Genomic DNA, 27,663 nt, shown 5'->3' with positions numbered 1-27,663 from the left:
AAGATAGTCTGTCAGCCTGTCAGCAGAACTTGAACCTCTGGTTTTTGGTTTTGTTTTTTTTTTTTTTTAAACAGGCGTACAGATGACAACACTGTCTGCCACTGCTGATCAATGTTTCTGAGAACAAGAATAAATGAAGCCATGGGTGCCTGGGATATTTATTCACTTTGCAAATTATTTGTTTTTTTCTTTTTGAATTTTCTTTTTAAAAATAACATGAAGGATTGCACACTCGGTTCTGTGCTGGCTACAGTGACTGATCTTAATCAGTGAAGGATTATCACAATGAGCACCTTTCTTCTTGTTGTGGTGCCTGGCAGAAAGTCATTCTGTCAACTGCTTGCTGACATGTCTCTCTTTAGTTGAGTAACTTTCACTTGATAATCAGGTACATGCTTATAATGGCAATTTTAATCAAAATTTGATTTAAGATTTTCGTAGCAGGATGCTGAGACAGCTGGTTTGGTAGTGTTTTAAATTAAATGTTAAGTAATGTGAACGTTGAATCTCTGAGCTGCTGGTTGGCAATTTAAAAAGAAATGAATGTTTTTGGGTATATGTGAAGGGAAGTTTTCATGCACTACAGTAGAGGCACAGAAAAAAATGACTGTATATTCAGGTAGTTAAAAAATCCTCAGGATCGTGACACAGTAGTCATCCAAGTCAGATTGTTCGAAGTGAGACCATTCTGACAATCTCAGTAATTAAAAGTGCTGTTCTGCCTTAAGCTGCTCTGAACCCAAAAAGGACAAGACCTGCCATCACTCTTGATGTCGGCTATGGAGAGGGATGCTCTGGAGCTATAGCAGGAAGTGGTGAGTTACGTGTCCTGATGGCGAGGTCCCTGGCTGCGCACATCCAGGTTGACTCTTGAACCCTCCCTGCTATGAAAGGCGAAGCGCAAAGTTTTTCAGTAAGGCTGTGTTGCAAGCGATAGACCTCTGATTGCAGACAGATGTACCGAGGCTGGATGTTTTATACAAAGAAACACAAATCTGCGTTTCTGTGTAACCAGATGAACTACCTCATTTATTAAATTTGGCTTTTAGTTCCTTTTAGAGCTCTCCTTTGTGTATCTGGATGTATGTTTTTAGCAAAATGTAATTAATATCAGAGTGCCACCTCAACTAGGATTTTGAGAATAATTTATAATCGTAGTACAGAGGATCAAAAAGCCATACCAAGTCACTTTTGTTAAGAAGGATAAATCTTTTGAATTAAATGATTCTACTAGACTTGTTTTTTCCTTTGGTACTGAAATGCAAGTATCTTGCATGTAAACACTGCACCAAATAAATTTTTTTTTTTTTTTTTTTTTACAAATAGTTTTCCTTAGTAGTGGTTTATGTCTGTTTGCTTGGATTTTTTGGAAGCAGTTGCTGGATTCAGTGTCTGAAGTGCTTTGAGAATCTAATTTAAAAGAAAAAAAAGTCAAAAGAAAAACAACACAGGAGGGTGATCCAAGAGATTGTGTTAATTCCAGTATTTCAGGTCCTTGAACAAACCCAGGGAAAGAAGGCTGGGTGTTCAGGACTGTTGGATGTCTTCAGTGGCTGGGTCCGATGAAATCAGACTGACTTGTGAAATTGAAATAAATAAAGAAGTTTAGTCTAAAGGCAGTGGGTGGAGGGAGTTGCACCTTATTTTGTTATTACATCTCATGCTGCCTGAAGCAATGTGTACCTGCGCCTCTTCTCTAGGTGTGAGACAGCGTGTTTTCAATAGCACATGAGCATCAAGTGTGCCTTGGAGGACACTATGAAATAGTCAACAAGCTTAAAGTACTTTCAAAATAGAAATTAAATAAATTAAGTTGTTATGGTATCAGGTATTTTTTATGTCTTCTGACCTGCAGCGCTGTAAGTCAATAGTAGCAGAACAGCATACTGAAACATGGAAAACTGGCTGTAGCACTAAACAGGGTTAAGCAAGCTGTATGCCATACTGGGGCGAGCGCTGTGCCACAGAAGTCCAATATCTGCTGCTGCAGTTTCATGTCAGAGGGTCAAACACCTCCTATCATTTCTAGCCTGAAGGGAAGGCTTCTCTTGTAAGCATCTTGGAAATTACTATGTGTCACACTGATACAAACACTTTTTTTTTTTTTTTTTTTTTTTTGCTGAATGCAGACATTACTCTTGCTACACAAAGCACAGCTTTGCCTGTTAAAATAAATCCTCCATATGAAAGATGTCATGAATACAGCGTGCAGTATTATATTTTGCACTGGCTTCCATGAAATGAAAGAGCTTTTGGAAAGGTTCTCCTTGCCCTGGGGAGGGGAAGGAGAAAGGCAGCAAGCCACATGCTGAGGCTCCCTTCTAATGTTTAATATCCTGGGTGATTTAATCCCTTTTGGACACCCAAATCCTGCCATCTAGTGAGTGGCCAGTCAGCCTCAAAATTGCAGGCGATGCTCCAGGAATCCCAAAGAAAGAGCCTTTTAGGCTTTCTCTACAAACCAGAGAACTGAAAAAGGAGAAAAAGACCCAATGGCATCCTGTGGATGTACTGATCAGATGAAGTTAAGTTTCTTTTCCCTTTAGCCTGGAACTGTTTCATGCCCTCCGTGTGCACCCTCTCTACCTACTGGGATGGGACTTCACAGCGGTGACACCTTGCACAGTCATCTTTCAGGCAATGGCAGGAAAGATGACAAAAAAGGCAAAAACACAAAGGGAAGGGGGTGATTGCTAGGGTTGTGCAGTAAGCTTCAGTCAGATAATTTGATTTCTACCATTTGTGGGTTATACAGCTGAAAGCTTCCATCCTAATTTAAAAAAAACCCAACAACACACCCACAAAACACCACCCTCAGAGCTCTAGCTTTTTAATGATTATTTCAATGATTGTGCGGACTTCATAAAGCAAATGATTAAAAATGGGATAACGCTTATTGAATCACTACTACCCGAGTGGAGCACTTTACAATAAGGCAGGTATTTGTATACAACTGGTTATGGAAAATAAAGCAGAACTGAACGCTAGCAATGAGTATTAAAGGTCTGTGCTGACATTACATTTTTTGGGGATTTTACAAAGTTCTTCAATGATGCAAGAAAACGAGTAGAAGAATACTTCTGAAAAATGAAGAAATCTACTGTGAGGTGAAATCTCTCAGGTATTGGCAGGCTTTGGTGAGACGATTAACTCTTTGAGTGAGGCAGCTCCTATGTTTAGCAGCTTCACTGTCCTCCTGAAGGAGATGGCTTAACTTGTCTTTTTCTTGCAAAAGATGCAACATTGTGGTCTGCAAGTTATCCCCAAAGTCATGAAGAGCATAAGACAGGATGATCAGAGGTATCTGATTGGAGAGGCGTTTGCTTGCTCCCTGCAAGAAGAGGAAAAAAAGGCAGAAGACTTATTTCCCCAAAAGAACTAAAAAAGGAAGGGGCTATAAGTAATCTGGTAAGAAGTGACAGAATATTTTTAAAATGTATTGAGTTACTGTTCAAGAAGTGAGTGCTTCTAGGAACTAAAAAATGTTTGCCAATAGTCTCCTTTGTGCCTAAAGGTCTAAAAATTAAGAGTAATGGGAGTGTCAGCTTTTTTCCCACCAGCGAACTAAGCCCAAGGCAGGCTATTCCCTGCTTAGCTCTGCCAGCTATCATTGGTAAGAGTTATGCAAGGACAAACCTGATGAATGGTACTTACGAACAATTTCTGGTGTCTAACTTGCCTTCTCTGAACACTACGAATCTGTTACGGTACAGGAAATCAAACCCTGATTTTTCCCAAAGGTGGTAAATTCCTGTATTTAGATGGTAATCTAACAATGTGATTGTCACTTCAAGTGTAAGACAGCTTTGGAGTAAGCTTAAGGGAGAATGCCTTCAGCAATAGTGACACTAGGCTGTGCCTACATTACATCTATTGATATCTCAGTGAGAGAATTTTCTCCTTAACCTAACTATCTGGTCTTAGTTATCTGTGCAAACTGAAACAGAATGACCTAGAAGAGCTTGTTGGGGCCCTTTCCCTGGAGATATCTGCAAGGCTTAGGGGCTTAGCTGGTGCTCTTTGGTGACAGGAGGTTCGAAACCTCCCCAATGCTGGGAGGGAGCTGCCTCCAGCACTCCTGGTGCCAGGTGAGCACTTATGCCTGAGAGGCTGGCTGCAGTTGAGAGGTGCTGTCTTCCTTTGTTTTTGTGGCACCCGACTTGAAAATGGCAGTGGGGAGACCAGCTAGAGGCACATTTGATTTGTGGGACCTATAGGGTTTAAGCAGCCCATTTCCAGAGAAGTCTTAAGGCATTAGTGGCTTTAGTACCTCTGGAGCTCAGTGGTAGCAAATTGTTAAAGTACAAGAGGTCAAGGTGAAAAATACCTAAGACTAGATGTTTAGTTTTTCTTTCTGGTTTGCAGAGATCTAGTCAATAGGAAGCAATTCGGCTGAGTCAGCTCAAGCACTTACTGAGCCTGCTTGTTCTGTAGGCACTACTGAGTGTGGCGGGAGGGAGCTTAGGTGCTTTAAATATGGGTGCTTTTCTGGAGCCAAACTCTACCCAGAATCCTGACAGTTCTGCCATGGGTGGCACGGATTCATGCATGCCATTTTCAAGGGCCATGGACGCTTAAGAGCTTCCATCTCATTCAAGTCCTGTGGAGACTTGGGTATATGATGCCCTGGTGTTTCTTATTGCTGAACATGGCACTTAGGGCGTTTACAAAAATGTATAATTTAGCATCTAAGACATTTGTGTTATATCAGGCAGTAGAATGAGATGGGAGGGAGGAGCTTATGCATTTCTGCCTTTGTCTCCTGGTCTCTGATTTCTCTCCATCAGCCTGAGCAGTCTGAACATCTAAGTGCAGGAATTTTTCAAAACCTTGCTATTGAAATTCAAGGTGAGCTGCTACCTACCTTACTGCATTATTAATATTGAATTTGCTGGTTTCTGAGGGAGTTTTACAAAACAAAGGTAAAAAGCAAATCCTGATACTGCGTATTCTCTTTGCTGTCTTTAATGTGATCCTTTGTTAAAACATCCCGTTTGTCTTCAGAGACTTAACTTCCATGGGGCTATCTGCAATACAGCATATGCACTCTGATCTCTATAGATAGCTGAATCCATTGTAACGTAACGCTTTATTTATTGCTCCTCCTGCCACATTAGTTTAGGATCTGACTGCAAGCCACTGACCCCACTTTCTGCTGCCAGCAGGAGTATGCAGAGGGGCTTGGGGCTGACCTGAGCTCTCAGATGCTGTGCCAAACGCAGAAGTGCTGTACGTAACGTTGTTAAGCTTGTGGAAACTAGTGCTGTTTGAAAACCGTGAGACAAACTTGCTGTGGGGAAAGCAATCCTAGGACTGTTGCTTCCTTTGCTGGAGAGGGGGGCTTGCCATCAGCTGAATATCAAAAACTTCTAATTACAGGGCCAAGGGCTCTTCCCCATCCTATCCCTCCTCCATGCTGGTAAGTGACTGTCCTTTCCTCCCCCTGGCACTTGTCCCCATAGGAAATCGAGCACGAGAGCGCTGTACTGGCGTGGGGCTGTACAGGCAGCGGGAGTCACCCTCTTCTCCATGAAAGCTGGAGGAGGGTGAGAAGAGGACTTACTTGCCAATGGTGTGTTCCCTGAGCGAGGGGCAGCCGCAGCAGGGAGCCATACCAGGCTGGGGGTAGCTAACAAGTGGTTTAGGAGGCAGCTGTCATTTTAGCAGCCTGCAGGCTTTTCTAATCACCAGATCTTGCAGCGTGCAACTGCTTCTCCACAGTGGCTGTGCTGACACAGCCCGTCAGACCAGCTTTGTCCTGGCTTTTTCAGCACTAGTCAGACGCTCTGACTAATCTGTATAGAAGCTGTGTGTGTACCTGGGCAAGACACTTATACCCTCTGGCTACTAATGCCTGCATAGTAGTAGTATTGCATGAAAGACTCATATTGACTACAGCGAGATCTGCATGAGGGGTATATGCTATACCATTCAGGGTGCAGCAGAACTGCTGTATCATAGTCTGTAAACTCACATTCAGATAGGCCTTCGTGTGAGAAACCATTTCCCGGACGGAGGAGAGCTCTTGGCTGAAAACAGATGCAATCTGCAATTCTTTCCCCTTGTCAGCTTTTGTAGTCTTTTCTAAATTAACAGAGTTTAAATCATTAATGTAAAGGTCATCCTGGCAGTATACGATTCTCTCCATTTTAAACTGGGTCCGGATGTGTCTTTCAGCATCTGCTGCTTGTTTCTCTCTAATGTCTTCAATTCTGGTCTAGGAAAGAAAAGAACAACAAGTTCTCAGACATTTGCTTCCTTTGCAAAGGTGCGGGTGCTTAGCAGTGTCCCTAGGGAATGGCACAGTGGACACAGTATTCAACAGTCCCTGTTGCAGCACTGTCTAATCCCAGACTGGCTCTTGGGAACATGGAGTAATGCTTTATAGATTCTGGTTCCTCTGTTGTGAAAAGGCAGGAAAATGTGGCAGTTTTGTCCCCTCCTTAAACACAAGTGGGATCAGTCAAAACCTGGTGCTTGGACTCAGGGTTGATGGGAATAAGCAGCAATGGCCAGGCGTGTGTTCAGCCTGCAGCCTGTCCTCGGTTTTTGCATGCCTCTGTTTGCGTCTCCTTCTCGCAGTAGGCAGTGACAGCAGGCACTGGTGTGGACTCCATTGCCCCTCCTGCCCTTCTCAGAAACTGCAGCCTCCTACCTGTTGTTAGCAAACCAACCCTGTCTAACCCCTCTCTGTCTGCCGCTTTTATTGTAGTAATCTGATGCTTTCTGGCCTTTTTGATACTTCCACATAAAAGTCTGTGGGGGCAGCAAAGTTCCCTCAGTCATCCTCGAATTCCCTTGAAATGCTTTCCTAGCATCCCTAAGACAGCATCCCATCTTTTTTCTCATCTTCAATGTCTACCAGAACTTCCTGCCTCTTTATCCTTCTCACCATGTTATGACTAAAGATCCTCCCTAAACACCTCTGTGTTTGGCTGAAATAACTTATTTTCTTGCTGTCTGGTTGGCCTGGAAACTCACTAGGGTTTGGCCACGCAAGTCAAATACCAAACCATCTATGTCGCTCACATTTGCCTTTGAGTTTCCTTTTAAGTAGTACCCTGTGAGTGGACTCTGCTTCCCAGCTGTCCAGCATTGCTTCTCATCACTTCCTCAAAGCTCTTTCTGGGAAGAGACCTTCAATGATATCCCTATCATTTAACTCCACCCCAAAACATGCAACCCCCCAAAGTGTGAACAGTCATCTTCTAACTTTCTTATAGTTGAATGATTTTTGGCTTGTCTGCTGCTGCTTCCTTTCATCAAAGATGAGATTCCTGCACTAGCTAACACCCTGGCTTGCCTTTCAGGGAGGGAAAAGCACTCTTTAGCGCTCTGAGGCTATCCAAACACTTACAAATCATTGCAGAACTTAAATTTGAAATTAATTATAAGCTCTTCAAAGCAGCCATTACCGGTTTTCTTTGCACTGTGTTGAATGCATCAAGAATGTGACCAGAATGAACGAGGAATGTGTATTTTAGATCTTGTTAAAGTTGTACCGAAAGACAAAATGCACTTTCATTACTGCCATTATAAACACGCTATCATTTTCAAGCTCTTCCTTATTTTATAAAAACTGTAGGCCTCCGAGAAATTCCACGCTTGCATAAGGGTAATGCAATGGGATAGGTACTGAAGGATAGCTGTATTTACAAATGCCATTTTGTCTTGCTATTGTCTTATCTCAGGTTATAGGTAGTGTCTCACCTTAACAGCTCTGTTTAGATTGTGAAAATTAGCAAAATGTCTTTTAGTGAGTTCCAGAAATTTCTCTTCAACCAGTCCTAAGAGAAGAACAGACAGACAAAATAAAGTCAGGTAAGCAAGTGAGATTTTTAAGCTGTTGTTAATATAGGACTTGGGAAAACTCATTTTCTGTATCCAGAAGTAGCTGAGCAGCTGTACTGATGCACTATGCCTTTATAACCAATACAAACAAGTAGGAATTTACATTTCTAGGTCCAAAAGTGTAAGCCATTAAAGACCTCCTGTAACCACTTAACACCTGAGACATTGAATATCACTGAGATTTCTTTGATGAAGAATTTATGTGCTTACAGCTGTGTCTGACCAGATACGCCATCACTTAGCGACGTAAGCCCATCTCACCCCCTGAGTGGCCTCCCCAGGAAGAGGGGCTAGCACATACTGTACAGAGCACTGAGTCTGGCACAGACGCTGTAGCTACCTTCTAACGCAAACATAGGAGAGAGAGGATCACGACATGCTTTTTTCCTTGGGTGCTTTTTACTGGATGAACTATGTACCCTTTCCCCTAGCCCCAGCAGTCACTGTGTAGGACGTATGATGTCATGCAAAGAATTGGCAAAGAAGCCTGGTTCCCAGTTCAGGTTTGTGAATGCCACTCCCCGGGCTTGGGAATACCAAGCTGCTTGGCTGGCACCAGGTACTTCTACTATACTATTTCTTTACTGTGTTATAGTTATTTTCTAACTCCCTTTCACCAGCCAATGGGAAAAGTATTAACAAATGCTGGAGACCACGTGTAGAAATTGGAGGTCCTAGAGAAGAAGCAAGCTCCCAGGTTGAATCAGATTCACTTTCCCACTCTGAAGTATCTTGGCTGGAGCTCTTGTTCCAGCAGTGAGAATGTTGGCTTATTCTGGAAAAAAAATGGTTAGGCACACCAGTGTCTCCTATGTGACAGCCTCATGTGGCCTGAGACACGTACCGATCACGTTGTTCAGTATCTCAATGGCCGGCTCTTCCAGTGCTATGATTTGCTCTTTTATAATGTCTTCAAAGGTCCTGTAATTGATAAAGCCTGGGAACTCCCGTCCACGATTCTGCTCTTCATATTTCCACACTTCACTGGGTACATTTTTTTTAACTGTAATATTAAAATAACATTGCTTTACTACTGAATCAGTTTATAAATTTCAGATTTAAGAAGGAAGTCTATTTCTCCTCTTTGAAATGCTCCTGAGAAGAACAACTACTGAGACGATCTTTCAACCAATACTCTTACTACAGAATGCAGCTAACACACGTTATGACTCAGTGAATGAGCCATCTCACACACTGGACAAGCATCTAATTGACAGAAAGCAATCTGGAAATTATGATGGGGCTCAAAAATGCTGGTTTTTCTTGGAATTGCTACTGTCACAGAAGTGGCCTTTACCAGTCACTTCTTAGTTTTAAAAAACCCAGAACAAAACAAAACCCCAAACTTGCTAAACAGTCTTATTCCAGGGAATCTACTTTTGACTAACTATTTTTATTTAAGATATCGCAATCAACATTTCTTTGTGGACATTATACAAATTTGCCATCTTAAATGAGGTATATCCCTTTGAATTGGTTTACATATTCAGGTTTCTAAGTGGTTTGAAAAGTTTTGATATTGCCCTGTTTCAAGGTCAAATTTGCGAATCATGATAAGTGCACATGTGAAAGTAGAAATCAAGCCATGAATGCATTCAATTCTAAAATTCAGATATATGAGTCTATGGCTGGATAACAACAACAACAACAGCAAAGAAAAGACAGAAGTAGATATGGAGTATCTGGTTCAGAGTCTGAAAACATGACTGTACAGTTAAGGTAGTACAAACTGGTAACGTGGTCACAAGAATATCTGTCAGCTTTTCAACAGAAAGTTCAAGGCTTCAAGTATCCAAAGTATTTGCTATTTTTAATACGTTCATTCATGATAAGAAAGCTGAAGTTAAACAGAATCATGTGGCATGCAAAGATGTTGAGTGTAGAGCAGAGTTCAGTCTGTGTATATCACCCTATGCCTCAGTTTAGAACTGAGTTCAGTTAAGCAATTAGCAAGGTGGGTGATGCACAGAAAGGGTACTCTTTACAACCCTGTGGTTATTTCAGACTCAGAATTGCTTTCTCCACACCTTAAACCAGAGCTACAGTAGAACAAAAAAGACCCAAATTCCAAAACGTTATTATTAATAACATCAACAATACTATTAGAATTATAACAAATTATTATTATCATCATCATCATTATTATTATTTAGTGTTGGTGTTGGTTTTGTTGCTGTTATTTAGAAGAATAGATCAGAAAATCACCAAACAATTTTGTGTCAGGGTCCACAGTCTTGATTTTATTGCTTTGCTGGAAGAAGAGAGACATCCACTGATCTCTCCATAGTGAGAGCATTTAACATAAGCTCGGTCTTTTTCCCCAAGGACCAAAGCGTAACTTGCTTAACACGACAACAGATGAAGCTCCTAGCTTCTTGTTTTTCACTTTTGTGAAAACAATGCATTGATGATGCTGTGTCTTGATTTAAAAGCAAGGGCATGGACTCTCAGGTCAGCTGCAAGTGATGATTTTCTGTGCTTACCCTTTGTAGTACACTCTAGGAGAATCACTCCCCATGTTTGAAACTCTCTGCGGATTTTTGTAAACAGTCTGATCTCATTTCCAAACAGCTGTTCCTCCCCACGTGTTGTCTGAGAGATGTCTTCATTAAAGAGTTTAATCAACTGTAATGAATTAAAGAACAAGCAAGTAATGTAGTAAAGTTTTATTTCTCCAGACTAACTTGTATATGTTAAGTAAATCTGCGGTCATTTGATGATAAAGCAGGGACATGGTTAATGGAAAACGTCCCTTCCTTACATCTTTTATGCTCCTAGCTCCTGGGGGGTTTTTTGTTTGGTTTTTTTTTCCCTGCAAAATCAGCATAGCTAGAGAACAAACGTCATATGTTTTGTTTTGTTTTGTTTTGTTTTCCTGTGGACTCTTAGAACCATTTACTAAATTCTAATTGACTAGACTTGCATGAAGTCTTTGAAGGCTGATGAGCCTTCATAAGCACCTCTGCTGGCCTACCGAAAGCTTACTGTCAGGGATTAGCTCCCCAAGATGAGACACTTAGATGGCCTTGCAAACCATATTTTGATATCAGGAATGTATTTGATCTTATGAATTCTGTAAACAATGGAAACCCTTAAAAATGTTGGGCAGGCAGAAATGTTGTTTTCCCTCTTTGAGATGCTTGATTTTGACCAGCCGAGTTGTTGTTCAGTTTTCTTGTCACATAATCACAAAAAAATTCTAGAAAGGCCCATGAGCTCCTGTGGTCCATAATTTTTGCAGGTAGGTATGATGTATTCCTACCAGAGGTTTGTCTATGTTACTCTGAAAACACTTCAGTACTAGATACTACAAGCTTCCTGGTGATCCATGCCAATGGTTTGCTAACTTTAGGAGTTTCTTTTTCTCCCACATTTACCTCTTAACTCTGTTCTGTGACCAAACCAATATTGATACTTACATCTGTGAGGAAAAACAGCTTCTCAGACTGTGTTCTGGGTGTGCCTCTTCTATACTTTTGTAGATCCTGTAACGTTTTTTGAAGCATCTCACGTATTTGGCTCTCTAGTGTTGGCAAAATTTTCTGTGGTGTAGGCAGTAAAGAAGGACATTTAGGTAGGTTGAACATGTCTGGTTTTGGAAATAAAGCAAAATCCCTCTAAGAGTGACCTATACATGCACATGATCTTTGCTGCTCTTATGAGTCCAAGAGCTTGCTCTTCTTGCATCCCATGTGTGATAGTGGGATAGCATGGAAGTGCAAATATGGCCTTCATTGAGAGAAGGCAGGGGGCTAGGACCTCCCTGAGAAATCAGGCTGGACCTCACTGCCAGGCGGGCAGAGTAGCTGCAGTCTAGGACAACATTTCACCTGCAGTGAGTCAAAAACTATGTCCTTAGAGGTTGCGCCATGGAAGTAGTGATGTGGGGAGTGTACTGACCCCTCCATTCCTGATAAATACGTGATTGAACACAGCTGTTTAGTTGCTTATTTTATGTAAGGTTACATAAATATATAAATTTTTTTCCTCCTTCAGGCCTGAATTTAGAGGTTCCCTGTATTTTAGCATTTTCCCTTAATGGAATAAGATGTATTACTTACAGATACAGGTATATAAAATTAAAACCCCAATATACCTCTATTAGTATAGTAATATAATAAAATAATTAGGTTTTACTTGAGATTTTGAAGACATTTTCAGTTAAATAGAAATTATTGTGTTTTCGTAAACTGATAGCAGTAACTTATCACCCAGCCAATCAACACTCTTCACAAAAAAAAAAAAAAATCACATCTGCCATTGAAAAAGCAGGAGTTAGGAGTCACAAGTAGATGAAATGATTTGCCCATTGTCAGTCTTCAGCTTAAAGACAAATCTGAGGACAGAGCATGGGTTTCTTTACCTCTAAGTCTCAGTTCAATTTGTTCTCAGGTTGCCAGATTGAAGGATACTTAAGTACTAACTATGCATATAAAGATGCAGTCCAGTTGCAATCAATTGCAAAGCATTGCAATCCAAAGTTGAAGGGCTGAACTTATTTTTAGACAGTAACTGATACAAACAGCTTAGTACGGCATCTCTGATACTTACAACAATATGTTTCACAAGTTCACTGGTGAGCTTCTCTGCCAGATTAGGGATAGTAGCCTTTCCTTCTTCCAGAAGAACACTGCAAAGAAGAGGAAAAAGTGGGTTTGGATGGACCACGTGTGCATGGCAAGGAGGCAGCACTGATGCTTTCCTCTGTTGTCACTAGTTCCACTACACAAATTGAGTAAAGAAAGGGCTGTCTGGGGAGTGCTCGTAGAGATGTGACAGCAGCCCAGGTCCCTCCAGGCACCATGGCCTTTTTGCAAGAGTTGTTTGACAGCTACTGCTACTGGCTAAGCAAAGGGAAACAGGAGAATCTGAAAATAGCAATTTCTAACAGCGGATTAATGTGCTGCTGTATTATTTCTGCATGTGTGAAGTACACTGATTCAACACCCTTTTCACCTGCCATTCTCTACGTTATGACTGATTTTCTGCTGAGTCGTCTTTTGGGGAAATCTGTGCCCTCAGCATGGGCATTATCCTTTCTTATGCTGAGTTTCATCACGTTTTCCAGTGAGTAGAAATATTTCAGTGCTTGACTTGAAGTGCTCAGATGCTTAACTTGAATTCTTTGGGACTATCCCGAACTTCTGAATTTTACTGCACTTCTCCCAGGGTTAAGGAGAGATATATACCAAACTTGCATCCAAAATACATTTTAAAAGTTTATTTGACATGTAAAATTCTTCTTGCTTACTGGAATGCAACACTACATGGGCAATGAGAAATAGCAAGTATAATTAATACCTGTTTGTAACCCTAATTTAAATCTTAGCAAGTGAAGGAAGTTTTGAAGTGACTTTAATATGTTTTTGATTAGGTCCTTTCTGTGAGAAGTACCTGAAATGTTTGTGAGTCTCGAAGAATTTTCTCTCCTGCTGGATTGCAGTGGCCAAAGACAATTTGTTGTGGATGTCCTCCTGCCCACGGCACTTCACGATCATGTAACCTTTTTTGAGGGGGATGACCAGGTTTCGTATTACGTTAATGATAGACTCTTCTGTTCCTCTGTCTACCAGGTCGGGTTTTGTGAGGATCCCTGTGAAGTTACCCAGAGAGAAAGTTAGTTGAGATCAGAAGTTAAAGGTGGGAGAGGTGTAGTAGGACACCCTGCCACCACAGCAGGAACGTCCTGTACCGTGTTTTATAAAGCAAGTTCTCTTTGTTTTCTTTTTCTCTCTTCTAGAAAGCTCTTAGCTCCTGGGCTTTGCACTGTAAAATCTGCTCTACAGTTGGCCTCCCACTACGGTTTTTGCCTTGCAAATCTTTTTTTAAAAGGCAGGAGCAAAGCTTTCCTGCCATTGACTCTGAGATTTTCAATTTCCAATTATTCATAACATGAATGCCAGTAAGACTCAAACTTGAGGGATTGTTAGATCTACTGGATCATCTCAAGTTTTGTAAATAGTTTATTTACGCTGGTTTTGGGGGTTTTTTGGGGTTGGGTTTTTTTTTTCCTTCTAGTAGCTAATTACCAGATCTGGCATGGAATACAGAACATCAGGCCTTCATGGAAAAGAAGATTTGCACTTCTCTTCAACTTGTAGCTTAAAAAATGCCTTACCTAGTGTCCTTTCTCCACTGGGGTCCACCTCTTGAGCCATTTTCAGTGCTTCTGTTGTTGCAATATCCACATTACATGGCACCACTACCAAATTGAGTGTCTCTTTGAAGCCAATATTTTTTTTAAGTAGCATTTTGATCTGCAATGCAATACAGCAGTAATGAAGTTCAGTGAAATCAGATGTTTGTATGTAGGATGCAACCATTTCTAGCAATATGAGCCACTGTCTGGTGACATATACTGAGGACAGTATTACATGCTAAAGGATGGGATGGACATGGGTCAGCAGAAGAATGCAACCTCTTTTTCTATGTCAAGATTAATTGAAACATCTAGCGTGAATGAGACCAGACTGTTGTTATGCCTGCCCTGAAAGATATGTAAAATGTAACCTCTCATGCATGTAATCTGTCATTATGGAAATATTAAAGATATTTCATAAGTAATCACATGTAAGAAAAACAAGTTCTGATGCCCAGAGTCCTGGTTGCGGCAGGGATAGAGTTAATTTTCTTCCTAGCAGCAGGTATAATGCTGTGTTTTGGATTTAGGAGGAGAATAATGTTGATAACACACTGATGTTTTAGTTGTTGCCAAACAGTCAAGGACTTTTCAGCTTCTCATACTGCCCCGCCAACAAGAAGGTGGGGGCATCCAAGAAGCTGGGAGGGGACACAGCCAGGGCAGCTGTCCCAAACTGCCAAAGGGATATTCCATACCATATGAGGTCATGCTCCGTATATAACTGGGGGAGTTGGCCAGGAGGCAGGTGGCTCAGGTACTACCTGAGCATCAGCTCTGGGAGGTGAGCAGTTGTGCTGTGCATCACTTGTTTTGTATGTTATCATTATTATTATTCTCCCTTATTTTTTTAATTAATTATTATTATTCTCTATTAAACTGTCTTTACCTCAACCTATGAGTTTTACTTTTTTCTTTTCAGTTCTCTCTGCCATCCCACTGTTGGGGGTGCGGAGTGAGCAAACAGCTGTGTGGTTGTTTTAGCTGCCTGCCAGTTAAATGAGTTCTTTTGGTGCCCAGCATGGGGCTCCAACCCATGAGCCTGACATGAAGAGTCTCATGCTCTACTGACTGAGCTAGCCGTGCTACGCATACAGATCCAACAAGGACTGTTGTGGTTTAAGCCAGCAGTTTAATAAGGCAGAAAATAATAATAACAATGATGATGACGATGACGATGATGATAAAAGAATATACAAAACAAGTGATGCACAGCACAATTGCTCACCACCTGGAATGGATGCTCACCCTGGAACAGGCTGCCCAGAGAGGCTGTGGAGTCTCCCTCTCTGGAGATATTCAAAACCCTCCTGGACACCATCCTGTGCAACCTGCTCTAAGTGATCCTGCTGTAGCAGGGGGGTTGGAGTAGACCTCTCTAGAGGTCCCTTCGAACCCCTACCAATCTGTGAATCTGTGAATACAATAGAAAGATTACTATCTAACTGTGAAATGAAATTATTCTTCTCCCAGAGAGTAAAGCCCAGTCAATCCAATCTTGTCTCATTTTCGTTGATATGTCTAGTTCAGTTTGTGCTACTCTTATTCTAAGTTCCTATTTAAAGGTATTTTAGGAGAAAAAATACACCCAGCTCCTGCAAATCACCCTCACAGCTGGCCTTGTCCAACTATAATTTTATTTGCATTCCCCAGCATTTCTTCTAAAAGCAGCCAGAGTTAAGAGTAGAGATCCCCTTCAGTTTAAAGCATATGCTGTTTACTTCAGAAGGGTGTCTGCTGGCATCCCTTAAGGGATGAGAAAAACCAGGATGGGTCTGATTCTGATGTGCTCTGTAAGTAAGGGATGACAGAGCAATGAACCTATAAGTGGGCAAATTTGCTACCTTGCTCTGGAAGAGCTTACAAGAACTCACATCTATCTATCTTTGCCAAATATATCCATGGAGTTGGTAAGATAAAACTCATTTTGTGACATATCTTATCTTCCAGACTGCAGTCTAGCCAAGGGACAGCACTGTGTTCAGGGTCCGTACAGCCTGGTTATTCCGTGCTGCCATGGGTAAGCTGTGTCAAGGCACATGAGGTGGCTCCTTCACAGCTAGTGTGGGCATCTCCCTCCTGCATGGAGGGAGAGGGCAGACAGGGGATCCTGGACCTCACTGTTCCTATCAGGAATTCCTTGCCTGAAAAATAGGCCTGTTTGTTAGCATAGGTCTATTGCTGGCTCAGAAGCCCAGCGTAACAACTCCAGCATCCTACAGCAAAGGCTCGCATATGAGGCAGCTTACAGAAGTGACCCGGAGCACAGACTAGCATATGAGACTGAGTTTTACCTGTTCCCCAATGTCTTTTGGCTGATCCCCCACAGCCACTCTGGCAATTCCAGGAAGATCAATTAGTGTCAGATCTGGGACATCTGGTGACCGAATTTCTAGGGAAATTAGTTCATCACTAATGGCACCTCTAGTACCAGCCACGACATCCTGGGCTACAAGGAGAAAAGAGCAGGGCAATGAATACAAGCTTCAAACAATGCATCCAAGAAAAGCTGAACACAGTGACTTTGAAAAGTATCTACTACCACCTAAGGTTCTTTTAGGCTTGGCTTTTTTCAGATCCAGTCACGCACCTAAACCCATTTATGCAAAAATCTAAGGAAATTGTTATGCTATATGTGGATACGTGGAGTCCTTCTGGAATGTGAACAGTACTATTTTACAGAGCGTATATCAACGAACTCTCACATATGCAGACAGAATACATGTAAATAAAACACAATGGAAGTGATTGAATAAGATACAGGTCAGTTGCAGAAATGCTTCTTCAACATCAAGACACTGTTTAGGCATTAATTTGCTGCCTTGAAATATAAATAGCTGTTACTCTATTTTCTTCCCACTTTGATAATGAGGTTGAGATATCAAGTAATTAATCTCAGATCTTATAAGACAGTAATGTTAGAACTGTGAACAGCACAAAGGAGTAAGGAAACCCCATAGTTGTTCTCATGAGAGATTTTCAGCTCTGTAATTAGTTTAATCCATTCATACCACTTGCCTTGCCAGTTTTGGAAGGATATATTGAAAATATCCAAATAATAGACTGAAAAGCTAATGAAAAAGCACTAGGACGTATAACAATGTTGTAGAGCTGTGCTAGTCAAGGAAATAAGGACAGTCCAACTTTCCCATTTACGGCAAGTGCTTACTACCTTTTGGGTAAGAAAAATGTTTTCTTGCACTGCATGAAATACCATAAAAGTAAAGCTGTGACATGGGAAGGGTAACGCTTGAGGCTGCAGTCACATTACCTGGCAGAAGCTCTATATGGTCTCCATAGAATCATAGAATTGTTTAGGTTGGAAAAGACCTTTAAGATCACGCTACCTTCTTGTAATTTTCTCCAAAATAATAAGATTTCAAGCTACAGACACTTCAAGCATTCTCTGAGCTTTTGAACTGATGACAGGAATTACTTAGGACTTTCCAAGTCTACAACTTGACAGACAACCTCCCCAAACCAGACAGACAGCATCCAGATGAGGACATGGCCTGAGCTTTTATTGGACATCATGGACCATCTTCACCACTGAAGTAATAAGTAGTACAACTCTCTTGAGAGAGCTATATTATGCTACCCCACCTTCTTCTGCTCTGAATTAAGCTCTTGGTGTTACTTGTGGCTACATTCACTGTGTTAAGTCTGGGGACTGCTGTGCAGCCTAAGAAAAGGGGAGAAAGGATTCAAAGGAGACCGAACAAGCCAAATTGGATGGGAATATGTTACAAACTCACCTTCTCTTATTGCTTTCTCCACCTCAGAGGCACTCTTGAGCTCTGTGCTGGTGTTGCGGTAACAAATTTTCCCTTTCCATGCCTGGGTAGCAGGTATTCTTTTCAGTTTAAGTTCCAAGGGACACCGTGTAACTATACCTGCAGCAGTTCCAAAGACAGAGGTAAGTCTCTTAGCACTTGTTATGCATGATACAGAGACTGTGTAGTGTACACAGGGATACTTTATACTTCACCCAGAGACACACAAATGTTTCAAGAGACATTGCCAAAGTGCTCTCATCTGACTTTCCTCTCAGAGTGGGACTGCCACCGGCATGAGGTGAGGTCAGTCATGGCTTTGTCCAGCCATGTCTTGTCTTGCAAACCTCCCAGGATGGAGATTCACACCTCTCTGGGTGACTTGGTCCAGTGCTGCACTTACATCCTATGAAAATCTTTTCCTCAGGTCCAGCCTGAAAGACTAGATGGTATTGTCAGCTCACACAGAACTTGCAGAACTTATGTGTGTGTGTACACACACGCAGACACACAGAGCTGGAAAGTGAATCTTCTTGAGCTGCAAAGTCTTCCAAAGGCACACGTTTGTTGTAAAGATCTTTGCACATTTTTTGCCAAAAAAAGGTATCTATCTGTAAGAAAATCTTGATAAAAAACCCCCCCAACAACAAACAAGCAAATTTAAAAACTAGTCTTCCATGTGAAACAGATAACTCTGCTGCACTACTCTTTGCTCGGAAATACACAGTCAGACCTTGCAATCTGTCCACAGTTTGGGGCAAGTATGATACACTGGACTATTCTTACTCGTGGTCTCTTGACCACCCAGAACGTGTGCCTTGTTGGAGTTACCCTGCAGTGCCCCACCTGTACATCCATTTCTTCTACTGGAAACCAGAGATGAGAAGGTCTCTGGAGTCTAACAATTTAGATATAGTCTCAGTCATGGAGTTATCCACTCCTATACAAAAAAAAAAAAAAAGAAAAAGCCTTCCACCTCATCAAAATGAAATTCAAGTGAAAACTTGAGAAGGTGAATTCTTACCGTTGCCCCTAGGAAGAGCAATACCAGACAGGGCTTCTAGGACAGAGCTTTTCCCAGAGCTCTGGTCTCCGATCACTGTGATCGCGGGCAAAGCCAGGTCTTTTTCTATGCCAAGAGCTCTCAGACTGTCGACAAGATCAATGCAGGGGCGGATCTTTTCCTCATATTGTTTGTACAAGGTATGTTCTGCTGCCTGCTAGAATTAAACTTACAATGAATTTTCCATATTTTTAAAATAAGTTGTTTCCACAAAAACCCACCACTTTTAGGCATCTTTTTCAGTTCATCGTTCTCTAGTAAAGCTTATACACTGGCATCAAGCTGTATTCATATCACTGTGCATTCTTGCACCTCCATGTTGTATACAGGTGTCTGTAAATACAACAAAATCAGTCGAGGTTGACTCAATGACCATTCTTAGTAAAAATACTAAACTTTGTAAGTTATCCTGAGAAGGTAAAGAGTAAAAGGAGACGTCATTACTAGATGTGCTTTGTTAATTTATTTTTTTTAGTAACTACCGTTTTCTTCCACTCATCTACAGATGTACTGAAGTATGTGCATGCAAGTGAAGACTAGTCCCAGTAATAAGAGAATTCAGTACAGAATAGCTTATTAAGTCTTTGTTTTGAAGTTTGAAGATCTAGTTTGTGTGTAGGCACCAAAAGCATTCTGCCATAGTGTCCTTAACAGGTGGCTAAAATCTTTTAGATCATCGTGGCTCTTCTTTCTTTGCCTCATTTTAGGCTTGGGTAAGGGATGAATATGAGTGATTTGTTTTAAATGACTGATTATTGTCATTTTTTGGTTTTGATACATGTGACAGATATTATCACAGGTTTTTCATTTTCATGAAAACAAACTGAATAATTTCTAGCCCTTTAGAAAACTGGCCCACCTGATGTTAAATATACCCAGCTAAAGTGTGTAAAGATCAGCTTGGTCTTTTCTCCCAGTTCATCTCTCCACGTTCCGGTCTGACTGCTGCATTTAGAAATGCAATTTTGAAAACACCAATATTTTATAGACCTTAACAGGCCAGGCACATTCATACCTGATTTTTTGAAAAGAAAATTTGAAGTTTCCCACCATCACCTTTGTCTAAGAAAGCCACCTCTGAAAATATGTCTATCAATCAGATGTAATCAAACAGAGCAGATTTTTATTTCAAGATGAGAAAGCACACATTACTGATGGCAGGCATTTTAAAGCCTTATTGGTAACCCCTCCCCACTATCTTCACTACAATGTTTACTAGCTAGTAAATCCTAACCATTCTCAAGGAACCTCATTAACTATGACACAAACTTAAAAACAATGATGTCAGACATTCAACACAGGTTATTATTAACCTTTCTTCATATTTCTGTTGAAGGTAGCAGAGCCTCAAGTAAAAAAAATATCTCAGATTTTAGGATTTCTGTTCAACATTTGCTGTTACCAATGAAATAGATACACGTTGCACAGGAAATTAGCTGCAAGAGTGCTGCCATCCTTTTTTTTACACCTGCATTTTTTTATGCCTGCAGATTAATTGCAGGTACCTATCATCTTCTTAGTTACACAAGTGATTGCTTGGCCCTGATCCCAAAAGTACTCCTCTGCTTAGACCTAACAAGTGCAGATTGCTCAAAGAGACAAGGGAATTCATTTGGGGACACAAAGTAAGAGTGGGGGAGGATCTATGCCCTCTTCTGGTATCTGCCTTACCTTGTCCTGTTCTTCATAATTCTGCTTCTTCAACTGCTGCTCATAGTTAGGCTGTCTCTCAGTCATGTTCTCTGACATCAGAAAATCTTCATCTTCTGATGGGAGAGGTACTGCAAAAGCTTCTAAAGATGGTTGTAAGGAAGGTGATGGAAAAATACCTTTCTTCACAGTAGATTTGTTTCTTTCAGAAGGTTGCTTCAATGCTGCACTGTTTTTATCCATGGCCTGCTGTTTTTTTGGCTTATCATGTAGACTGTCCATAAGTGCTTCACTAAATAGTGATTACCTTCTGGTCCAACCACTCTTTCGTACAGCTTCTGAAATCAAACATGGGGCACTGAGTGACTCCAGCTTGCAACAGTGATCATAGAAGAGAAAAATAAAACACCACTTTTATTTACTGATTCAAACCTTCAGTAGATATCAAGTGCCACAGCTCTTTTCAAATCACTCAAATTGCTCTCCAGAGGATAGACTTGAAACACTTCTCCCTTCCTCTCTGATGCTTTCTTTGTGTTTTCAAAAAAAAAGAAGTTGCCACAGAGTAAACAAGAATATATTAAAAAAAAAAAAAGTTACACCAGTTTTTGCAAAAAGCCAGTTTCCCTTAACAAAATATTTTGCTGAACGGTGTTTTGAGAAGCTCAGTCAGTATGGCAGCTGCTGGGCATGGCTGGAGAGAGTGTGCAAATGCTTAACTTGGGTCACCCAGTGCCAGAAGTCTGTGTGTCAGCACAAGGAAGGGTGTCCTGGTTTTTGGCTAGGATAGAGTTAATTTTCAGAAGGAGTGGGGAGGGGACACAGCCAGGATAGGTGACCCAAATTAGCCAAAGGGGTATTCCATACCATATGATGTCACGCTCAGCACAAAAATGTCGTGCTAGCCCTGGAGGAGCAGAGGCTCCAGGATCAGCTGAGGGTGTGGCTGTCAGCTCAGTAAATTGCATTGTGTATATCACCCACTTTGTATATTCTAAAAGTACTGTTGTTATTTCCCTCTCCCTTTGCTGCCCCAGTAAACTGTCCTTATCCCAACCCTCTTTTCCTTCCAATTCTGCTCCCTATCCCACCGGGGGCAGAAGAGGTGAGTGAGCGGCTGCATGGTGCTCAGCGGCCAGCTGGGGCTGAATCACGACAGTCCTTTTTGGTGCCCAACGTGGTTGAGATAACAACAGATCTGACCAGAGCATGTTAAAGCACAGTTGTTATAAACATTTAGTATATTAGTTAAATATTCGCAGTTGTCATATTAGATAAACAGTTGCTGGTCACAATGGTGTTTTGTTTGTTCACATGGTTGTGTTGTGTAAATACTTACTTGCTGTAGTATTCCCTGTGGTGCTGTTTATTGCCTCTGGGAGAGGGGTCAGGATTCTCATTTTGCTGAGCTGTGGTGTAATATCGACTCATATGATAACAGCACTGGTTATGAGGTTAAGCTGGTATTTGTATGTGGCATTGTTGTCATGCCTGTACCTTGGACAACATCTCTTGGAATTGATTAATAATCACTGCTAATCTATGGGGAAGAGAGGGGGGATACTTTCTCCCACTCTTTCACCTCCCCTTTTTCCTTCAGGCAGGTTACAACAGCTTTTGAGAATTTTTGGATACCCTTGGGATGTTCAAGCAAGCATGCTCCTATTACTATGTCTCCTGAGTGTGTTTCAAGTCATGTTTAGGGTTACAAAAAATTGTTTTAAGAATACCACCCAGAGATCTGCCCCACGGCTGGATAGTCATGGGTGGCATGGCATGTGGGAGAATATGGACAGGTATCTAGAGAGCTTCTCACCTCCAATGGTTTGGAGCTTCACTCCTGAACAACTACAGGAGCCTGATGAAGTGATAGAAATTTGAGAGGAAAATGCTGTGGCTGTTCCAAGGAGGCACACTTACCGCACTGTGCTGGGCCCTGGCCAGTATCTACCAAACACTACTTGATATCAGGCAGCGCCATCAGGGGGAAGAGAGGGAAAACAGACCGACAGGCACTGGGGCTACCCCAACCCTGGCAGCAGGCACTGTGGCTACTCAAACCCCTGTGGCAGGCACTGGGGCTGAACCAAAAAACCAAAGTCTGCTACTATCAATTGCCCCTATACAGAAGAAGAAATACACAAAAGCATCAGTTCACTTAGTAAGAGATGACAATGAACCAGGATGATCATGAGAACAGGAGGAAGAGGCAGAGCTAATCACCCAATCCCTGTCCCTGAGTGAGCTGCGAGATATGTGAAAAGGTTTCAGCCACCATCCAGACAAGTACATCATTACTTGGCTGTTCCAATGCTGGGATAATGGGGCCAGTAGTCTGGAATTAGAGGGTAGGGAAGCCAGGCAGCTGGGATCCCTGTCTAGGGAAGGGGTCATTGACAAAGCAATTGGAAAAAAGACACAAGCCCTCAGCCTCTGGAGGCGACTTCTGTCAGGTGTGAGGGAAAGGTATCTCTTCAGTGAAGATGATGTATGTCATCCAGGCAAGTGGACCACCATGGAGAGAGGTATCCAGTACCTGAGGGAATTGGCTGTGTGGACAACCCGCAGTTACCCACAGATCCAAATGAAGTCCAATGCACCTGACCCATGTGGCGGAAGTTTGTAAGGGGTGCACCATCATTGCCAACTCATGGACATACGCCAACTCATGGACAGTGATGGACTGGAAAGGCGAAGAGGCACCAACAGTGGATGAAGTGGCTGGCTGACTCTGGCAATACAAAGAAAGTCCCTCTTTCTCCCTCATCTCGGCTGTGGAGAAACTATCCTGGAAGGTCCAGCAACTCAAAGAGGGTATGTCCTATTCCCCACCTGTACGGACCAATATCATCTCAGCTCTTAGGAGCGAGTGTTCCTCTGCTCAAGAGAGAAGATACAGAGGGTACACACCACGAGGCACTGTGTGGTTTTACCTGCATGACTGTGGAGCAGACATGAGGTAATGGGATGGAAAACCTACTTTGACCCTGGAGGCATGGGTATGTGAGTTGCAAGGAAAAACAATCACAAAAGGGGATTCTTCCAGGAAAAATGCCGCTTCGGTTTCCAGCGGGCAGTTCCCCAGACCGAGTGGGAGGCCTAATTGTACTTACGATGCTCTTAAAGGGGCTTCTAAGTCATTTTTACAAGAAGTGAGTAATGAATACGATGAGCAGGACTAGAGGGGCCCTGCCTCCAGACAGGTGGAGGAAAGGGACAGCCGGGTTTGTTGGACTGTGTGGCTCTGATGGCTTGGCACGTCAGATCCACAGGAGTATAAGGCTGTAGTGGCACCGGTGCACAGTGTACCCTAATGCCATGAAGCTATGAAGGGGTGGAACCCATCTCTATTTCTGGTGTGACAGAGGGGTCCCAACAGCTAACTGCACTGGAGGCCAAAATGAGTCTAACTGGGAATGGGTGGCAAGAGCACCCCATTGTGACTGGCCCAGAGGCGCCATGCATCCTTGGCATAGACTGCCTCAGGAGAGGGTATTTCAAGGACCCAGAAGGGTATTAAGGAGCTTTTGACATAGCTGCCTTGGAGTCAGAGGAAATTAAACGGCTGTCTACTTTGCCCAGTCTCTCAGAGGACCCTTCTGTTGTGGGGTTGTTGAGGGTCGAAGAACAGCAGGTGCCAACTGCTACCACAACGGTGCACTAGTGACAATACCACACCAGCTGAGACTCCCTGATTCCCACCCATAAGCTGATCCATCACCTGGAGAGCCAAGGAGTGATCAGCAGAACCTGCTCACCCTTTAACAGTCCCATGTGGCCAGTGCAAAAGTCTAAAAGAGAGTGGAGACTGACAGTAGACTATGGGATTGCTTTTGCTCAAGGACCTCAGTGTACTTGGTGGATGATACAGAGGGATGGGGAAGTCTGATGTGCACCTCAAGGGGATTTGATTTTGGGTGAGAATAGCCAATAAATTAAATTGCGTGATGTTAACTGCTAAATAACCCTGCCATTGCATGTCATCGCTACTACTATTGCTATATGCTGTATCAATGGTATTACAGTGAGAATCACTCAAATTAATGAAGGATGAATTTTGATGAAACTGAGCAAAGTGCAGTGATGATGGAACTAGAACTGACTTCAGCCACTGGTGGCCAGCAACTTCCCTGAAATCGACATCTTCAACCTGCAAACCGTGAGCATGGGCCACACCAGATACACCAGCCACGAGCTCTGGATGCAGCATGCAACAATCCAACAGCACACACCATCTCTCCTGCCCTGAGAGCCTGTTGTGACAGATGGAGCCCAAAGTCATGGACTAACTGAACTCAATGGACATTTTAGAGGGATGGCCTATAGACTAAGGGAATGATATCTCTGTCTCTGTGTGTGTGTGTGTATTATCAAAGACAGGAAAAGTGGTGGTGATTAACTGGAAAGTGTAGGATCTGGGCATGATGTAGATGTGATGTGGTTTAGCCCCAGCCGGCAGCGGAGCGCCACATGTTGCTTGCTCACCCCTCCCCTGGCAGGATGGAGAGGAGAATGGGAAAAACAAAAGCAAAGCCTCGTGGGTTGGGATAAGGACAGTTTACTGGGATGGCAAGGGAGAAGGAAGCAATCAACAACAGTGCTGATAACAGATATTCACAGTGGGTGATAACAGAAAGCAATTTACCCATCTGAGGACCAACTGACCAACTGGATGCTCAGCCTGTCCCGGAGCCATGCCGAACCTGCCCCTCCCGAGTTAGCCCCCTTTTATGGTGAGCATGACGTCACATGGTATGGAATGGCCCCCCAGCCAGCTTGAGTCACCTGTCCTGGTTCCTTGTGAAATTAACTCTATCCTCGCCAGAACCAGGACAAGATGGCATAGAGTAAGGGGTGGATAATGCCCTGGTTTTCAGCTAGGATAGAGTTAATTTTCACAGGAGGCGGGGAGGGGACACAGCCAGGATAGGTGACCCAAACCAGCCAAAGTGGTATTCCATACCACACAATGTCAGGCTCAGCATAAAAAGGGGGCTAGCTGGGGAGGAGCAGAGGCTTCACTGGCTGAGGGTGTGGTTGTCGGCTCAGTAAATTGCATTGCGCATCACCCACTTTGTATATTCTAAGTACTCTTCTTATTTCCCTCTCCCTTTGCTGTCTCAATAAGCTGTCCTTTTCCCAACCCTCAAGTTTTACCTTTTTGCTTCTGATTCTGCTCCCCATCCCGCTGTGGGGAGAAGGGGTGAGCGAGCAGCCATGTGGTGCTCAGCTGCTGGCTGGGGCTGAACCATGACAAGGGCCTCCATGGGTGGGCCACCGGCAGTGAGAGTAGGACACACCAAGCCACGGTCTGCTATGCAGCCCACTCGCCTCTCTTGCAGTAGAAACACCTGTCAGAGGCAAGTCTTACACCTATTTTAGAAGCTCAGTATACTGAGCATTGAAGTTATACTTCCAATGTGTAAAAGAAGTTTAGAAAAAAAAAGATTTATTCCACACTTGCTATTCAGTCTTTTAAAAAAAGCAGTACAATTTTTTTTAATAGCTATTCCTCTCTCCTCAAAAAAAAAAAAAAAAAAAAAAAAAAAGTTACTATAGGGAAACTTGTCAATTTTGACCAGCAATAAAAGATGACTGAACTACTTCAATTTATTTATAGATACCTATTTTACAGTTCCCTCATCTTTCTCCAAATGTCCCCTTTCTTTAATATTTCAGTATGAACTTTTTTCTCTTTCTATTAATGAATTATAAGATTTTTCTTCCTTAAATGAGGACTCAGCGCTTTATCTGCAACAAACCTGCATTCCCCATTCACTGGCCACCAGATTCTTTTGTGATTTTCTATTGTTACAGGAAATAATTTACTGATAACAATGTTTCTAACAGTAATCCCTTCTATTGCCTCTCGCATTGTCTACCTGCCTTTCAATTTAGTGGAATGAACACTTCCTATAAATTTTCAATTTAACATCAATATTGCCCAAGAACAATTTTCTGTCCCTTTTATGTTGTTATTTATATTCCTTGACCTGTGTTCAGAGTTACTTATGTACTGGTTTTAGCATATGGCCTCTTAGGCATGGATCTATGTCCTTCAGCAAGAGGTTATACAGCAAGCTTTGGCTGTCCTTATAATGAATAGGATGAAATGCAAAAATAATGTAGATACATAGGCTAACAAAGATACCTACAATAAGTAAATCAGCATGTATGGATTTCTGCGGCTGCCCAGCTGTTCTCCACCTGGAACCAAAAAAGGTTTGGTCGGTGCAACCCTTCACTGTGCTGTGCAGGCATAGCGATTTCTTTGTGTCCTGAGCCTTGACAACATTGGATGAAAGAGAGAGAGGAGGAAAGGAAGAAAAGACCTGCAATTTTTAAGTGCCTTTCTAAAACTGGCCAGAATCCGCATGAGAAACGTGACACCTGGATGATGTGCTGATACTGAAAGTCTGATAACAGCCCCCTCACCAGAGCTGCCCCTGCCTCCATCATCGTGACAATACTGGTTTCCTAAAACCTTATCTTTAGACGTTTGCCTGCCTGAGCGTCGGCAACCTCCCCTGGCGCAGCACGGAGCACCGCACTACACAACCCCATCTGCGTGAAGCACCATCCTGCTGATGGTCCTGAAGCTGGTCGCCTCATTTTCCTCTAATGAGCCTGGCTTTGCATCTCGAGGAGTAATGACAAAATCTGCTGTCAAACTCAAAGCACAAAGCTGCGGTGCTGAACCCACTCAGCTCTTGTATTTATTCACTCTGTGTCCAGCCAAGGGAGTGCACGGACTTCTGCCTGACATATCCTGTGACTTCAGCGTATTTGGGTAAACTACACAGTCTCTGGGTTTTACGTTTATTAATTCTAGCCGTCTTCTCAGAAACAAAATGAAGCAAAGCAAAGCTTATGATGAATGCTGCCAGCTAGACTGTGTTGCTGAACACTGCCCCCCCACAGTACGTACTTTAAACACTATACTAATGTCTTGTCTTTTTCCTCACCCAGAAAACAAATCCTACTCCTGGCAACCCTGTTTGACCACACTTACTTTAGATACATGCAGCTTTCTCACATGCCACTATTACAAGGAATGAAGATAACAGTCAAAAATTGCATGATTATTTTTGGAAGAAGGAAAAGAGAAACTTCTACCTGTGTAGTGTCCCGCAGCAAGGAGAAGCAGTAAAGTCTTTTCAACTTCTGGTGCCTTTTTATTTACAGGC

General features: G+C 42.4%; 2 protein-coding genes across 3 annotated transcripts in view; one reads left to right on the top strand and one right to left on the bottom strand.

Annotated features, from left to right (window-relative positions):
* TMPRSS2 (transmembrane serine protease 2) overlaps positions 1 to 10,530 on the top strand; it is a 30,877-nt gene extending 20,347 nt beyond the window's left edge. Inside the window, exon 15 of the mRNA XM_075772413.1 lies at positions 75 to 10,530. Coding sequence (XP_075628528.1) covers positions 75 to 86 — 12 coding nt within the window. The 3' untranslated portion in view covers positions 87 to 10,530. The remainder of the gene's footprint in view (positions 1 to 74) is intronic.
* LOC104643189 (interferon-induced GTP-binding protein Mx) lies at positions 2,817 to 27,663 on the bottom strand. 2 transcript variants are annotated; one of them, XM_075772387.1, is made up of 14 exons: positions 27,593 to 27,663; positions 20,498 to 20,814; positions 18,788 to 18,983; positions 17,746 to 17,883; positions 16,285 to 16,439; positions 13,970 to 14,108; positions 13,246 to 13,444; positions 12,403 to 12,481; positions 11,271 to 11,393; positions 10,335 to 10,476; positions 8,696 to 8,854; positions 7,711 to 7,787; positions 5,975 to 6,217; positions 2,817 to 3,331 (listed from the first exon to the last, which is right to left on the bottom strand). In XM_075772387.1, exons 2-14 carry the CDS (start codon positions 20,756 to 20,758, stop codon positions 3,098 to 3,100), a joined length of 2,145 nt encoding a protein of 714 aa, XP_075628502.1. In that variant the 5' UTR covers positions 20,759 to 20,814; positions 27,593 to 27,663; the 3' UTR covers positions 2,817 to 3,097. The 2 variants fall into 2 exon arrangements, with proteins under 2 accessions (XP_075628502.1, XP_075628512.1); XM_075772397.1 differs by having other exon boundaries at positions 18,788 to 18,980.

This window comes from Balearica regulorum, chromosome 1, assembly GCF_011004875.1.
Source record: "Balearica regulorum gibbericeps isolate bBalReg1 chromosome 1, bBalReg1.pri, whole genome shotgun sequence".
In the NCBI taxonomy this organism is placed as follows: domain Eukaryota; kingdom Metazoa; phylum Chordata; class Aves; order Gruiformes; family Gruidae; genus Balearica; species Balearica regulorum.
Note: the sequence above shows the minus strand (reverse complement) of the source record. Positions and strands in the feature narration are given on the sequence as shown.

What these genes read in the sequence shown, in the direction of transcription:
- LOC104643189 (XM_075772387.1), bottom strand. Translation starts at nt 20,758, where the DNA reads ATGGACAGTCTACATGATAAGCCAAAAAAACAGCAGGCCATGGATAAA. An exon ending in GAGACTCACAAACATTTCAG is followed by an intron (nt 12,482 to 13,245) that starts GTACTTCTCACA and finishes TCTTCTTTGCAG; the next exon opens with TGTTCTTCTGGAAGAAGGAA. An exon ending in GATACTGAACAACGTGATCG is followed by an intron (nt 7,788 to 8,695) that starts GTACGTGTCTCA and finishes TTCTTCTCTTAG; the next exon opens with GACTGGTTGAAGAGAAATTT.